At 49.9% G+C, this 16,614-nt stretch overlaps 5 protein-coding genes across 5 annotated transcripts; 2 read left to right on the forward strand and 3 right to left on the reverse strand.

The window, feature by feature from the left end:
* Positions 1–1,063: 1,063 nt before the first annotated feature.
* F5891DRAFT_987248 (uncharacterized protein) lies at positions 1,064–2,803 on the forward strand (the record flags this gene model as incomplete). The annotated part of the gene is made up of 6 exons (XM_041377874.1): positions 1,064–1,189; positions 1,259–1,477; positions 1,505–1,759; positions 2,290–2,457; positions 2,582–2,639; positions 2,673–2,803. 6 exons carry the CDS (start codon positions 1,064–1,066, stop codon positions 2,801–2,803), a joined length of 957 nt encoding a protein of 318 aa, XP_041217615.1.
* Positions 2,804–3,686: 883 nt separating this feature from the next.
* On the reverse strand, positions 3,687–5,391 carry F5891DRAFT_987249 (uncharacterized protein; the record flags this gene model as incomplete). Its single annotated transcript, XM_041377875.1, has 7 exons — positions 3,687–3,982; positions 4,033–4,327; positions 4,376–4,420; positions 4,470–4,568; positions 4,593–4,829; positions 4,973–5,191; positions 5,251–5,391. The coding sequence occupies 7 exons, from the start codon at positions 5,389–5,391 to the stop codon at positions 3,687–3,689; spliced, it is 1,332 nt and encodes a 443-aa protein (XP_041217616.1).
* Positions 5,392–6,532: 1,141 nt separating this feature from the next.
* F5891DRAFT_965201 (uncharacterized protein) lies at positions 6,533–7,000 on the reverse strand (the record flags this gene model as incomplete). The annotated part of the gene is made up of 2 exons (XM_041376142.1): positions 6,533–6,801; positions 6,853–7,000. Coding segments are annotated over 2 exons (417 nt in total), but the record flags the coding sequence as incomplete, so codon positions are not given.
* A 1,863-nt stretch (positions 7,001–8,863) lies between these two features.
* F5891DRAFT_987250 (uncharacterized protein) lies at positions 8,864–11,658 on the reverse strand (the record flags this gene model as incomplete). Its single annotated transcript, XM_041377876.1, has 7 exons — positions 8,864–9,372; positions 9,426–9,640; positions 9,843–10,061; positions 10,115–10,323; positions 10,404–10,610; positions 10,662–11,113; positions 11,412–11,658. 7 exons carry the CDS (start codon positions 11,656–11,658, stop codon positions 8,864–8,866), a joined length of 2,058 nt encoding a protein of 685 aa, XP_041217618.1.
* Positions 11,659–11,951: 293 nt separating this feature from the next.
* Positions 11,952–13,550, forward strand: F5891DRAFT_987251 (uncharacterized protein; the record flags this gene model as incomplete). The annotated part of the gene is made up of 6 exons (XM_041377877.1): positions 11,952–12,011; positions 12,064–12,485; positions 12,534–12,637; positions 12,683–12,847; positions 12,899–13,458; positions 13,482–13,550. The coding sequence occupies 6 exons, from the start codon at positions 11,952–11,954 to the stop codon at positions 13,548–13,550; spliced, it is 1,380 nt and encodes a 459-aa protein (XP_041217619.1).
* Positions 13,551–16,614: the final 3,064 nt, after the last annotated feature.

The raw sequence follows: 16,614 nt of genomic DNA on the forward strand, positions 1-16,614 counted from the left end.
CACTTGAAGATACTAAGAGACGCCATCAACACTAAATATCATGGTGCTCAAATCCTGATGTAAAGTCCCCCTGAAATCTGCACCAAAATAATCCAGTGCAATGTGTTGCAAATCTGTGATGGCCTCAGGCAAGCTGTCATGCATAAGGGAAGCTCTGAGGTTGCTTCCTCCACAGAATGACTTTATAAATGATTGTTCCATTTGCCCTTCTATAATGACATATCAGTGAACAATGACAATCATTTTAAAATACAAACACTAACCAAGTCAGTGATTGGTCCTGGTTTGCTGTATAATTCCATTGAAGCATTCAAAAGGAAAGGCCCACCAGCCATGCACAGGCCCAAATAAATGTAAGCACTCCAATAAGTGCTGAGTTGCATGGTTGTTATTGGTGTACATTGTGTTTTCTCCAAATAACTCAATGGCAGTCTTCAGATAATATGTGTAGTAGTTATCTATGAGCTGAGCATGAGTCTCTGATGTGGAGTGAGTGGTTACTTAGCAAACAGTAATGACAAGTGAGAGGTAATTTCATAAAATTGTGTTGTTCTTCTCCCCTGCACTGGATGTGCCCCACAAGTGGCCAAGGGAGCCCATTCAGTAACATTTTCCGACTTAGTCGGACAGCCAAAGGTTGAGATTCTGCTCAGGTAACCGGGCCATCCAAAGTGGGCCCATGGGTGGGTGGGAGCGGGTGGGCCCACAGTACAGAAATCACCGACACTGGCGGTTGGGCTGAGGTGTGAGGTCCATAGAGATGAGTGGGCCCAAAATGTGTGACCGGGTAGGCCTGCATGCTTGAGGGTGAGAATAGGCCAGGCAGATTTGCGAAAATTTTGACGGATGGGCCCAGCCTGCACATATATATGGGCTCGGGAAACAGGGCAACGGATCGGCCCAAAATGTGTGACCGGGTGGGCCTGCATGCTTAAGGGTGAGAATGGGCCAGGCGGATTTGCGAGGATTTTGACGGATGGGCCCAGCCCGCATATATGCGCACATATGGGCTAGGGAAACAGAGCAACGGATGGGCCTAAAATGCACGACCGGGTGGGCCTGCATGCCTAAGGGTGAGAATGGGCTAGGCGGATTTGCGAAAATTTTGACGGATGGGCCCAGCCCGCATGTATGCGTACATATGGGCTCAGGAAACAGGGCAACGGATGGGCCCAAAATGTGTGACCGGGTGGGCCTGCATGCCTAAGGGTGAGAATGGGCCAGGCAGATTTGCGAAAATTGTGACGGATGGGCCCAGCTTGTAGGCATGCTCGGGAACATGGGCAATGGATGGGCCCAAAATGTGCGACCGGGTGGGCTTGCAATGCCCGAGGATAGGCCCAGCGGATTGCATGTAATCTTGAAAATCACGAGGGATGGGCCCACCGTGGATTTCATCTCAGAAAAGGCAAATTGGCCCAGTGCATATGCAGATGTGGTCTCGGAAACAGTGACGGATGGGCCCAGTCCCCCATGGGTAAAATAACTTCGGGTGGAGTCTCAGGGAAGGCTATGGATGGGCCCAGAACATACTTATTTGCTCGCAAAACTGGTGGCTGATGGGCTGAATGTGCTTGGAAGGGACTCAGGAAGAGACCCTTCCACCCATGAGTGTGGAATTGGAAAGGGCGACAGATGGGCCCAGCACTCGTCATATATCGCCAAGAATGGTGGAGCCCGTAGATTTGGTCTCAGCGAAGGCGACGGGTGGACTCAACTTGTGTGTATTCCCGAGAATGGTGACGGATGTGTGCAGCATGTATGTTGCATGATGGAAAGGGGCTACAGATGGACCATCTGTCATCCCTTGCGATGGCGATGATTTCCGGGCCCATCGGGCAAAGATAACAAATTGGTCGGGTGGCAGACAGAACCTTCATGTAGTTTGTGCTCGGCCAGAGTGGCAGATAGGCAAAGACCCTTACCGACCCTGGGTTCTGATGACATCCCAATGATAGGCCCACCGGGCACTTCCGAAATCCTATTTGCGCCTTGGCGGAATATAGTGTATCGTCCGCGGGCTGACGCCATTTGATGGGCCATGAACATTCGCTGGGCTGTCCGAGATGCCCTTCATTAACGAAGGGTTGGCATCGCCAGACCCGTCCGATATCCTGTTTGCGCGAGGGCCAATTATGCTTCCTCCGTCCCACTCATACGTCTGCTGGGCCATTGATTAATAATCGGCTAGGGCGCCATCAATGGAACCTTGGACTGTCACAGACATTGCTCTTGATGCCTTCCTCTATTTATAATGTTTGCTGTCTGGAATGCATCGGGATGTCCGAGCGATCTTTTGCACAAGACTACGATCTCCGGCTAGAAGTCAACACAACCGACGATGTCCTGATTATGCGATTGATGCATCGGACACAAACCACATGGGTGAGAAGTGGGTTAAGGCTTGTTGCGGTTGCAGACGGCGGTGCAAATGCAATGTACGGATTGGCCCAGAGAGTGCTGATACGGAGGGGCCCAACTGGCCCAGCCCATATACATTCATAGCGCGGATCGGTCCAATGCAGAAGTATCTGGCGCAACCGGTTGTTCTGAACCTAGTGCATAGAAACTCTATGTGCAGATCAGCCCAGTGCACAAGCACCCGGAGGAGCCCAACTGGTCATTCTGGTACCAATTCGGTGTGCGGATCAGGCCCAATGGGTAAATTGTAGGCCAGTATGTGTGTATCTTGATTTGGGCAACTTCTGGAAGGCTCAAGCGACACGATGTGCCACCCATTGATATTGCATTGCGGCAGGGAAAACGGAAGGGCCCAGCTAGTCGTTTTGAGCACAATCGATGAGTTTAATTAATGCATATACATTGATGCTCGGGACATGTTGACGGATGCGCTCAGTCAGTAATATCATATATCAGCCAAGCAAGTAAGTAATGCATCCGGGTCTCATTGGGGCTTGGGAATGTTGGGGCCGGAACACGAACATGCTGTTTTGGACTCTAAGTAGTCAGCATCATACATCGGTAGTTTAAAATCTCGGCAAAATATAATCGAGCACCAGTGGTCCCGGATGTTGATGGTGACGTGGGCCTTTACAAAGGTGACTCCGAATGCGAACTCCCGAATGGATATGTCTCATTATAAACAGAAATTTTCAGCACTGTATCGGTATTAAATAGATTGGTTGTCGCTATTCAGAACTGCACCATGATGACTGGTTCCGGAAGCTAATACAATCAGACAACCACATATCAGGTCATCACCACTTGGTATGGTGGGTGATCACAATCAGTTCCGGATGCACCTTCCGTGTATGATGCTGAATTATGTCGGATATACGCAGGCACCGTCTGGCCAGTATCATGGTGATTCTCGGAACCAAGAGGGTACTCCTATTGCCCGGCTCATGCTTTCGTCCACCGGACTCCTGGATGCACTTGCCGGTACAATAATCTCATGTGAAGATGATTTGCGCATGCTCAGGTCCCAACTTTTAGTTAGAATGAAGCAATACTATGATTTGACAAAGATCTGATAACAATACCACATACACAATTTGCATGGACTCAACTTATTGAACTCGGATACAAATGCAGCACCAGGCTGAACATGCAATATTCTAACAGTACACAGTCCTCTGGAATATCTACAGTACATGCGGGGGTCCCACGATCAGATCTATCCTATATAACTAGTGACTATTTAAAGTTGTCATAATGTCGTCCATCTATTTTAGGGATTCCAAAGATTGCCACCAGGCATCAGATTTGTTGAGCTGTTGCTCTAACTCGTCCAACCGCTGAAGCAGGTTGGTCTCAACTGAACCCACTCTGACCTCCAACGCGTCTACCCGCTCATTGGCGGCGAGGAGATCCAACCTCCGACCGAGGTCCTGGATGCCCTGCAAGATGTCTCTTGCAGTGGGCTCTGGTTCCAGCAGGTTGGTGGGCGCAGGCGATTGCTGGTGTTCCGGCTGTACTTGAGCCTGACCCGGAAGGACCTCCCTGGGCTGTTTCTCCGCTCCTACCGAATCCAATGAGCTCAACTCGTTCTGAGGCCACGAGAAAACGTACCTTTGCTACCAGCAATGCTCCGTTGAGAGCGAGAAGGACGCGCCACGACTTTTTCGGAGACAGCTCGGGACTTGGACATCTTGGGGGTTTTGCATGCGTCAGAGGATGCTTTCGCCGCATTACCTTGCAACCTCTGTCGGACACCAACGCCGTCGATTGCACACGCGATCTTCATGTTGTCGCAATTGGCGCAGGCGAGGCGTGTATACCCGAATTTCTTGTCGGGGAGGACAACGCAGGCTATGTCCAACTTGGCACACTTGTCGCAGCGCCGGGGGTGGTAACGAACGGAATGCTTCAAATTCATTAGCCTGTGTTGATAACGATGCATACACATACTTACCTGCAAAGGAGTAGCGACATCAGAATCCGAGCCCCATTCTGCAGGCTTAAAAATGGCTCAATGTCCGCGCTATGCTTATGTGAGAATCACTTACCCGAGTTTCTGCGTCCAGGAAATCCTTGTCTCCGACTAGCAGAACGTCCTTGTCAGTAGCGACAGGCGATGATTCCTGGATCGGTAAGCTGTTAGACGCCTAACCAAAGATGAATGAACATACCCTTCGTTTCACATGGATGACTCCGGTTGGCTCCTTTTTGACATCGGACTTCAACTTCCTCATCTTTTTGGCAACCGCGTTGGCCCCTTCATCTTCCGCCTTCCTCTTCTTGCTATCGCTGGCTGCGGAAGCTACCTTCCACTGTTCCCTCTCAGCTTCTGGAAAATACAAGTGTCGGTATCTTAGGGGCGGATGTGCTGGACGACCGACATGGGGCGGGTTCTTGGCCGCTCGCACCTGTCGTTTTGGTTCGTCTACCGGTTTAGCGATGACATCCAGGTCCGTTTGGGATGGCATAGAAGGCGGAGTCGAGGGAGTCGATGGTGGGACGATGAGGGCCGGTGGTATTGGGACGGTGGCGGAATATCAGTCGATGTCACGATGGCGGGAATGTTAAATGTGGAGGGGGGGTGATAGTCCATGGTCTTCTCGAATCGTGGGTGGTTCTTTATCCGAGGGTCATCGTTGGTGACGGAGGTCCAGTCGGGGACGTTTTCAAAGGCCCCGCCCTTTGAGTGCTGTCTCACAACGGCGGAAAATGAGAGCAGCTGTGGGGAGAATGATGTAGCATTCCCACTGTATAGTTTTAAGTCTTTTGCCTGTGTCGAATGTCTTAGTTTAACACGGAGAATTTGCAATAAACGTAACAAACACTCACCACACGCCTGGCAATCTCGTCCGACAGCTTTAAGCCCTCGGGATCACCCTTCTTCACCTTGATGCAGCGCTGAGCGAGCGATTGCACGACAGCGAGCGTGGCATTCAGGGCATCATTTGCTACTTCGGGAGGTACAGCCATGATGTCTGATTTGAAAGAAAACACGGTGGTGAACAGGGTAAATACGGCAGATATGAGAAGTTGACTTAGAAAATTCCGACAAGTCTGGATTGTAATCAATCCGGTCGTGAGTAATGCTTGGGACTTGTGACTTGTGGCTTGTGGATTGGGACATGTGGATCAGTGGCAACGGTATTGTACTTGGGAGTGGTTCTATTATTGTCCTATGTAATACTGATAATCCATCCACCAATGTCCGGATGAACCGATACTGCATGTTTGAACGAGCCAAACTGTCTGCCGCCCTGCATCCACCCATCTTGGTCAGGGTGCGATTAAACTTCTTATGCTCATTTTCCCCACGATTTCCACATGTGATACTTCTGAAACCCTATGCTCGGATCCACTGGCCAGAACTTATTTGTTGTCAAAACCCCATTACTTATTCGCCGCCCAGCTTATACAATTTTGTCACTGCATTGCAATTATTCTACTAGTAGCAGTTGTGAATGCATTTGACAAGTGCGGGCAAACAAGTAGCCTATGTAACAGATAACTACTGATATGATTTATGTATGAAATGAGCTAGCTAATTTGGCAATTGTAGCCCAGTAGTAGTGCTGCCGTGGTCAGATTCGGTCCAGTTCAAAGGGTCATCGAGGAGAACCCAGAACTGGACCAGCGATTCGGTTCTACGAAATGTCCGAACCCATAACCAGACCACAGAGAACCGTTCTCTGTGGTCCAGTTTGGTTTTGTTGCGTTCCGAACCAAAACCAGAACCAAAATTTTCTAGTAGAGTCCGAATGCTGTCATGGAAAGGTGAAACAGGTTCTGGCAGGCTTTCAGCCATTCAATCAAAGCGTAGGGCGTCTATGACGAGCAGGTCAGCTCTTTTGTGGGCAGCGAGTGAAGTGAAGGCGTCTACACTTATGTCGGGGAGTGCGAGTCGATTGAGGAGGGATCCCTTTGCGAATAGATAAATCCCAGCTAGGTGAACGCATAGCACCCAAAACAAGACACACTGCGGTGCTATCAATTTCAATGCTGAGCGTCCGCTCAATGTCACCGAATTCAGTAAGGATTGAGAATGCTCCATTTTACGAAAAAGTTGGCTGTATATGAGATATCAGGTCTATGAACAACTTCTTACGACTATATATTAAGAAATTGGCCGGAAGGTTGGATTTGTCTTTATAAAGCCAGCCTGTGCGTGTTTGGCAAGTTCTTGGTACATATGGGCCTGCCGAATCGCATAACACTTGTGTCCCTCCGTTTGTGCCTCGCCGTTCGATGTGAGCCTTGTCAACCACGTGCTTGCTTTGAAGAGGAAAAACTCCAGAGTCCACCCCATTTCATGTTCAACGAGTATGAGTTCTTCCGCCCATCGGTCGCGTAATGCTTTCGTGCGAAGCCAATGAACCCTGTAAACTGTCGTGTCTTGAGCCTCGGCTCGAAATATCCGGATTACAACTGACATACATTCATTCATCCAATCGCTGCTGACAGAATCGCCTTGTACGTCTAGCGACCAGAACCACGGGAGAGTTGCATTTCGCTGCCCCCAGGCATTCGGGTCCGCCATGGCAGCAGTGGTTTTGAGATGGCACTTTTCCATCCGGAGATACTTCTTAAGTAGGCCATGAGCGTCTAGGTTTCCTAGTTGTGCCCGATGAAGGTACAACAATTCAGATGGTGAGTCTGAACAATGTTGGGTCTTGCAGAACCTAGCTGCTATTCGACCCTAAAGGGTTTCTGGACCAGGCTCAAGGCTCAGAGTAGAGGAAATATCATAAAAACTTGCTGATCTCTCAGACTCATACTGGTAACTGGTGAAAAGATTGATTGATTATGTAAGCTACAAAAGTGCCAACATAAGGTAAGGTAAAACAGTCTCTACAAGCCCAACCAGAAATGAATCCCTACATCTCATGGGAACTTTGAATCATGACTGTCCCCAGTCATCTACCTATGCAAACCAAAGCTAAGCTAAACTTAAGAAAACTAACCTGGGGGTCCTCAAACACCTTTTGTCTCCTTGACGCGTATGCCAGGTAAACTGCGCCAGTGAGTGAGGGTCAGGCAATGGAATAAAACGATAATCCCCAGACTTTGCTTTTAGTACTGGAGGAGCAGCGATGCTAAAGTGAAAAAAATGCGATGATGGTTGCATGGATGACGATGGGGAGTAGACGGATAGAAAGAGGCGAACGAGGGCTTCGAAATGAGTATAGGGTTGACTAGGTTTGGTGGAGAACTGAGTGAGAAATGAGGGAAATGGTGGAAAAGGGCGGAAATTGCGAGAAGTGCGGATAGCGAGGGCGCAGGCGGGCGTATCAGAAATCTGATCGGATGGATGGAAAGCGCGGAAAAATGCGGTCAGAACGCGCCTAAGGCGATGGGCGCGCGATCACAGGGCGACGAGATATAAAGAAGGCGCAAAAATGGGGCGAAAATTAGGGGGGAACGCGCGAATGCGAATAGCGAGCGAACGGCTGAGCGCGCGAAGGCGCGGATATGCGCGAATGAAAGCCATGAACGAGGGCTTCAAAACGGATATAGGGTCGATGGGGTTCTGATGCGAAATGGGCTGGTGAAAGTGCGAAAAAGTGCGGAGGTGCAAGAGGGAGGAGGAGGAAGGGGTATGGTGCAGGGCAACAAGGGCTGGTCCTATCAAAAAGCGGATTGGGGCAATGGACAGAGCCACTGAGGGATGGTAAATGGCCAAAAGAGCTAGATGAGACAGGCCTTTGAGCACCCAGAAAACCCTTATCTCCCCTCAACTTCTCAAAAACACCAAAAACTCAATATCTCCACAACTACTGCTCCAATTTCGATGAACCAGGGCTCAAAATGACCGGATGGACGAGGGGAATACGACCCTAAGTTTGCGAGAGATCCGCTCGAAAAACGCGTGGGAAAAACACCTATCAGTGCGCTGGGGAGGAGAACAAAATGCTGAAAACTGGGGATTATGGGAGAAGCTGGTAAGGAATGACTGTGGTTGGATAATAGGCGAATTTGGGGGATGATTGGAGAGCTGGAAGAGCCTAGAAACACAAGAAACCCTCGCGGTGGGCTCCAGTTGAAGGTACAACAATTCAGATGGTGAGTCTGAACAATGTTGGGTCTTGCAGAACCTAGCTGCTATTCGACCCTAAAGGGTTTCTGGACCAGGCTCAAGGCTCAGAGTAGAGGAAATATCATAAAAACTTGCTGATCTCTCAGACTCATACTGGTAACTGGTGAAAAGATTGATTGATTATGTAAGCTACAAAAGTGCCAACATAAGGTAAGGTAAAACAGTCTCTACAAGCCCAACCAGAAATGAATCCCTACACCGACATTTCATATAAATCATCGTGTTGAGTCGGATGACCCTTTCAACTGAATGAACCTGCGTCCATGCCCTCGTTGACTTGGCTTGTGATTTCGCCGGACGCACGGCGGTACGAAAGAGCACAGCCTTATCCGCTAGATGCATTCTGATCGCTTACAAGGCATCGTTGGCCTGACCTTCCCGAAGTGCAATTTCCTGACCAATGAGGTGTTCAACTCCCAGCTCCGCACAGCGTGCTACGCCGAAATTGGATGGCAGAGGTATCACGGTCTTCTCGGGGTAGAAGAGATCCCGCAGCCGACGTCCATGTGCTTCGGGTTCGGATTCTGTATCACTGCCGTTAATCCCTTCATCTTCTGAATCGTCATCCATGAAGTCCAAGTGAAGATCTCTGATTTCATCATCAATGTCAAAGCCCTCGCCGAGATGTGTTGCTGCCACCATTGTAAACTCATCTATTGTCGAACGTCTGCATATATCCAAGGTTTGGGTTTCCGTGGGGTGTCTGCCAAGCCTCCTAGTATCCATAGTCAGCACGATCTGCATCTCTTCTATGGTAATGCCGGATGCAATCCATGTAGCAGCACCTCGTTGCAGATTCCCACCCAATCGGCCTACCCGGGAGGACAGCAAAGCTAGCTCCTGCTGCTTCCGAGTTGGTGCTGGTCCATGCAATCAGTTTTGTGGGGCGGAAGCTGAGAGAGCAGAAACTCACCCCTCTTTAACTGAACTTCAAATACATCCATCGCCGATGGATCGGCGACTCGACATGAATGTGCATATCGGTCTTGTTCTTCCCATGTTGCAATCATGATAGGATCGGCGGTTTCATTGAGCTTGTCAAAAGCAGAGGCACTTTCTGCGACGCCCTTCATAGCTTCCTTATATTTCCGGCAAAGAAAACTGCCTATATCAATGCCATTAGAAAATCTTCACCAAGGAGATTCATAGCTCAACTCATGCGAATCATCTTCATAAAATTAGAGTCATTCATCTGGTAATCAAGACACTCTTGCCGATGGGGAGTCGACATCCCTCTCGCGGCGGGAGAAATGATATTCAGAGGCGCCCACAACGTCTCCATAATTTCTCGTCGATCCTAGCGGCCCCGGTGATAAACGTTGATGCATACCGAACATAGCATTTGTCTTGGTGTCCATGAACATGCCAGAGGCCAATTCCCGGTATGATCTCCATTCCAGAAGGGAGGCTCAAATAGAGGCTCTCGTTCACCCGACGCCGGAAGTGCTTGTTATACTGACAATTAATGTCATAAAATGTCAAAGCTTGACTGAGCCCATTTGTGCGGTGGCTTAACGCGTTACATAGGGCGTAGTCCATATTCATTTGCCTAATCACGGAAGTCACCTCGTGAATCAAAATCGGTGGAATCCTGAAACATACCGTTCGCCCTTTTGAAAATCCACAACCGAATGAGGTACAAAACAGCCGTGGCGGGCGCACGCACACCCGCCTATCCCGGTAGCTTCTAGTTTGTGTCGTGACGCATTGGCCTGGTTTACAGCTCGGTGATTGTTGCACTCGGACGGTTGAACAACGTCTTTGGCAATGGCTAGATGAGCCTTATATCGGTCTTTGGAAACCATGAAGCACTGGTCAATCAGTCAACCAGACTTCATCTTCCGGGTGAGTAGGATGAAGGTGCTCTGCTTTGCAAGTTGCCGTCCATGACCAGTGATCGGGCATATAGCCAACTGGGATCATCGGGGTGCCTATTGGCCGGTAGTGGGGCGTTAATGCCGGGCTGAGGGCAAGCCGGGCAAAAGAGAGCGAGTTCACCGGATGTCGGCCTTCTTCTCTCATAACCAAACCCATTCCATTTGAGCAGCTTCAGCCGTCGCCATTGCCGTGCTACCCTCATCAGTTCTCTGTAACGGTCCTGCGGGAAATTGAGCATTGATGATGTTGAATTTCTATATGCAACACCTACAGGGACTAGTTGCGGAAATATACTTGACATCATTCTTCTCAACTTGTTGTAGTAATTCATTGCCGAAGTTCCGCATTCCAAGTTGTCCAAGGCAAAACCATCCAGCACCGAAAAGGTAAATGCGGTCTTCGGCCAGGTGAAGGATGCCGGAAACATGCCCATCTCAAATAATTGCTTGTCGGTGGTACAAGCATTCAGACAACGACAAAACCGTATCATGAGCGAATGTACTCCGGACTTGTCAACAATGGTTATGCATTGCTTGCTGTTCAAGAATGGAAGTTCGAGTATGGTAGGGAGGTCCTCTTCCGGTTGATATATTGGCTCGTCGGTGTCCTCCCATTCGTGGATTTCCCCAAGTACTGGACAAGGCTTTCCCTGATGCCCCAAATAAATTTCCATGCCCATCTTAGTCAGAGACGTTTCCTCAAAAAATCCTCCATTCCATTTCCCTATCTTATGGAAGGGCAGTCTCCGGTGCTCATCTCTGCAGCACTTCAAACAAAATAATGGCTCGCCGAGACAGTCGTGGCACCTATACACAGTTGACTCAGCACTGCACAGGCAGCATGATTTATCTGCTGGTGGAGCCTCTCGTTTATGGAGGATCCGGAGGTAATCATCAGTCCGAAATTTCCATTCCCGGAGATAATCATTTGGGCTCTAGGACATCGGTCAGCGCAAAACATATGGCATGAACATTGTAGTGCACCTTTGTCTTCTTTCTCCCTAACGGTAAGTTGAGCGCACCAATTGGTTCCTTATTACCAAAGTCCTCATAGTCAGCATTGAAATCGGTTGACGATTGATCCCATGCCCTGTCAGAATTATGTTTTCTGGGAGACTTTGCTGGAGATGATTGCACGGATGGGCTTGGCTGACTGGGTTTGACTGGACACCACTTCCCTTTCAAGCCGCGAGTTGTCTCTGTTGTTTTCCATGTCACCCATTGCGCCGTTCCCCGTGGAGCCAATGTCCTTGCCCTAGACTTGCCCATGTGGTGACTGGAGACTTGTGTGAATTTTAAGACAAGCAAAATTTGCATGCTAACGCTTGGCTCGCTTAATAGCCAAATGAAGCGCAAATTAAGTAAAGGTCATGATTTTAAATAAGACCCCATTCAAAACAACCTTGTCCTTCAATGATGTCCGACCACAACTCTGCCTCTGATTCAGAGTCCAACAAACACCTCCAGCAAATGAAGAAGAGGTTGCTGTCCTGCAATCTTACCTCGAGCAATGGCGCTCTGCTTCTACATCGGAGCGCAAGAATATATTGAAAGCAGCTACAATGGAAGCCCGGACGAAAGCACCAATCATGTCAATTGTGCTGTTCAAGGCTCGTAAAGCGGTGCGTGGCCATTAATTTTTTGGTATATGATATGCTCCTCATCGTTATTCAGACATATGAGACATGGTTCCGCAACCATGCCAAAGCAAAGAAACCAGGGAAACCCCCGATCAAGATGGGGCAGAAATGGACCGAGAGAAGCGTCATAGACACACTCCGGAAAAAGGAGCTCTTGAAGAAAATCGAGGACGAGACTGGTGCCAAACCCGGAACAAAGGAGATGATGAACCATTACACAGTCCACCTAAACCGGCTGATGGCATCACTGTCACCGGAAGACCTTCAAGAAGCCAAACAGACGGCCGATGAATGGAATAGTCAGGGTGTTCCAGATGATGTCAAAGTCGAGATCGCGAGAAAGAAGGGCGACAACATGATCCGATATTTTTCATCAGAGATGTGGAACCGTGCGGGAATGAGAGTGTTCATTTTATCAGCTTGGAAGGATGGAGAGAGCAAGGTCCAGGTGGCCGGGTGTGTTTTCCGACCGCTGTGATCCACAACGTCTCACCCCACAGACAGACATGACTATAACCAAGAGTTCGGTGGTGCCGAGTCGTTCATGAAGAGTTACAACTGGAAAGTGATTGAGCCAGAATGGGACGCATATGCCGCCAGTGTATTCGGTAAGCCACTTCATTATGTATCCGGTGCAAACTAACTGCGATCAGAGGGCGATGTGGACGAGAATCCGGCTGCTCAGAAGAAAGGCAGACAGGACAACACGTATACCCTTGACATCGGAGATGATGGATATCCTGTAATCCCTGAATACGTATCCATGGACTTAGATACAAAGAAGGCAGTTGTCCGGGCATTTTTGACATGGCACTACAGTGCGTCGATTTCCTTCTTCCGGTGAATTCAGTGACTCAAACAACATGAAGGGACGTGCTGTGGGGACCCTAAAGTTTCTATACCACGGAAGTATGTGATACCCAGGTACGACAAGATCATTCCCGTACAATATCTTCCGGAAGGTCACAATCTCGCCAAGCCATCAAAGCTCAGGCAGGTCCACGCCACAGAGCTTTTACGATTTTGGTATAGGAGACAGGAAGAAGGCGAAGAGCACGTCTTCGAATTTACAGGATGGTGGGACAATGATAGCCAGGATATCGTCCTTGCGACCGACCACAATAGGCGTGTCACAAGCCGGGCACAGCCAACCACCCAGACGAAGAAGCCATCAGGATCAAAGTCGAAGAAGCATGGCCATCACGGGCAATCCACAGGTGGACAATCTTCTGGTAAAAAGGGGAGCAACGATGAGCCGGCCCCTGCACATCGTTCCGGAGTCAAGGCAACGAAGAGTGCCTCATCTACCACTCCCCAAAACCAGAGCGAGGGATCTAAGAACAAACGCACGTCTTCCGACAAGGACATAGATTGTATCGGGACAACCAATGAGTCCTCTGCTGAACCATCTGAGCAATCAGATGATGATGTACTGCCTTCACGGAAAGGAAGGCAGTTGAAGGGGAGGAAGTCGCATACGGGGTTGCCGAGGCACCGCTACCGAGCGTCTGTCATGAGTAGCAATGACTCTGACAGTGAGGTCGAACAGAATCTCCCTCAAAAGGCCCTTGCACCTTCAGACAAACATGTCAAGATGGATATGGTAAAAAATAGCAAGGCTCGGATCCTCGATATCAGCTCGACAGATAGCAGCACGATAGATGATGTCAAACAGACTGCAAAGTTGACTGCACGCGAGGGATCTAAATCCGGTGTCACACGACCGGTGATACCGCTGTAGAGACTCGCGCGTCTCAATGATGAAATATCCGGCCTTTAACCATACATTCCTATATGTTACAGCTCTACTCCTAAGGACCAGTCTCGCGCGAACTCGCGCGCGCCTTATCCGAACTCGCGCGCACTTAGGCACGCCTTACCTACGCACGCGCTATGCGCGCTTCGCGCGCCTCCTCATAGGTCTTCGCGCTATCGTCCATCCATCCGTCCCATGTCCTTACTGATTCGCTGGTGCGTTATTTCTATCTTATCCATTGAACTAATAAAATCTTCGGTCCGACATCCGCGCTACTTATGGAAAGTTTATTTAAACTTAGTTATAATTAGAGTTGATATGGTTACTCGGTTCGGGAGCGCGCTCGGAAGCGCGCCTTCTCCATTCTTAAATACAGAAGGGTTTCCTTTGGTTCTGGTACTTACTTTTCCCTTATCTTTGTGTACTGGAAAGTGAATAGATCACCTCCCCACTTGTTATCTGATCATATCCTCCTGTCAATCCTCCACCTTTGCACTCACTCCTCAGTAAGATCTTGCCTCTAACGCTTTAGGCGCGCCTTCGCTTCGCGCGCGCATATTCTCGGACCTCCCGCTCACGCGCGCATCTCGCGCGCCTTATCTTCTCGCGCCTATTAGCGCCCGCCTAGCTCACAGAGTTTCCCTCCACTTTATTTCGAGGAACTTCTCTCAGTGGTTGTCCTTTGGGTCGAGTCGTTGTCTCGTATCCCGGTCTTGCTGTTGAGCACCCCTTTAGTTTTAAGTGTTTTCACGTATAGTCAAGATTCCTCATCTACAACTGGAGCCCACCGCGAGGGACACTTCTGAGATAGAAGGTCGGCGCCTCAGACCCAACAGTCGCCGCATAGCCAGAGAAGAAGCCATCGCCGCATTTGACAGAGCGGTAGAATCCATTATACCAGGACCCTTATTCATTCAACACACGCGCGGTCGTTCGTGCAATATATCAGAACCTCCGCGACCAGATCCAGCACTCTTCGCGCGCGCGCCTAGACAACTGATATCGCCAGTCACGCCCTCGCCTGAAGAATCCGTCAAGGAAGAGTCATCCGACGGCTTCGAAGCAATAGATAACCCAAGGAGCCAACTTCCCGGAGCATTCCTCCACACGCCCAATCAACCTCCTTTTAATACTTCTAACCTGTCAGCGCTAAGCGCGCTAACTGAGCTTGACGACTCTAGCGACACTCCACTTAACGCGCCAGTAGTTCCTACACGCGAGAACGCGCTTCCTACAACGGGAATACCTAAGATCAAGCAAGAAGCTTTAGAAACCCCGCGCGCGCCATTTTCAATCCCAGGCGGTACTGTTATATCAAACCTTCCCTTCGCGTACGCGCGCCAAGCACCTGTCAGTCACAAGATCCCCGCGCCTGCAATTTCCCAACCGCCCGTCATGTCCACAGTAAGAACCAGAATGCCTATCCGTGGAACAACGGACGCGCCTAAATTTGATGGCACAACCGACAGCCTCGCTGACTTTATCGACCTATACGAGCAGCTCGCTGACGACGTAGGTCTACAAGGTCTCGATCGCATTAAGGGTATCATCCGCTACCTTGAGCGCGATGACCGAGAATTATGGGGCGGAATGCCGGAGGCGCAAGTAAGCGATTACAATGCGTTCATGAAAGAAGTCAAGGTAATGTATCCCGGATGGGATGGCAAAAGGCGCTACGCGCTTTCGGACCTACAAGCCATCGCGCACGAATACGCGAACAAGACGATGCCCTCGTACCAGGAGTTAAGCAACTACCTTCGCGCGTTCAAGAAAGTCATGCAACCGCTATTGGCAGAAGATCGCATTGGTAAAGCCGAGCGCGATCGCATATTCATGGAAGGGATTCCCAAGGATACTCAGGCGCTAATACGCACGCGCCTAATGATTAAATTTCCTGATCACTACCCGCAGGATCCATACCCGTTCATGGACGTCTTTACAGCTGGACATTTCGTTCTGCCCGCGAATGCGCCTGCAGCAAGCGCGATGCCTAGCGCGCCTACGGCAGCGCCATTCACTAACCTAGTCACAGCTACCACGTCAGCGCAATCGCCCGCGCAAGGCACAGTAACCAAGCGCGAATATAAGCGCGACGCACCTACGTTCAATGACTGCGCCTTTTGCGGCAGTCTCGAACATTACTACCCTCGTTGCGCAGAGAAACAAAGGTATATTGACGCGGGTAAATGTAAGGTTAGCGAAGAGACGCGCAAGCTTGTTTTGCCAAATGGCGAATTGGATTCCAGGCCGAGGATTACTCAAGGATCGTCTAGATCGACATCACGCAAGTCGCGCGACACCGGATACGACCGCTAGTACAGGCGCGACAGCGGGACTATTCTATCGCGCGTCCGACTGAGATCGACACGGTAATTGATGTAGGCTCATCTGCGTTTGTGCACACAGTCGCGCAAACGGAACTCGAAGAGGACGACGAGACGGTGGATCTCATGACAGAAGCGATAGCCTATGTAGCTGCAAGGCGCGACCAGAAGCGCAATGCCAAAGGTAAAAGTGTGCGCTTCGATGGTGTAGAAATACCCAGCGAAACGCGCGCGCGTCCGAGACCTGCATCTAGACAAGCCACGGTAGAGGAGGAGATAATCTCTCCCGAAATACAGGCTTCGTCTGACAAAGGTAAAGGAAAAGAGGTAGCGAAAGTAGCGCCGTTAAGCGCGCCAATAAGCGCGCCAACAAGCGCCAAGGCGCCTCCTAAGGGCGCCTCGCCCGCATCGTCAACACCATCATCGTCCGCGCCAGTATCGTCATCGTCGTCATCCCCATCTCAATCTTCAGTATTGCCACCATCGCCGTCATCAACACCAACCC

Source organism: Suillus fuscotomentosus, assembly GCF_016647785.1.
Source record: "Suillus fuscotomentosus strain FC203 chromosome Unknown F5891scaffold_151, whole genome shotgun sequence".
In the NCBI taxonomy this organism is placed as follows: Eukaryota; Fungi; Basidiomycota; class Agaricomycetes; order Boletales; family Suillaceae; genus Suillus; species Suillus fuscotomentosus.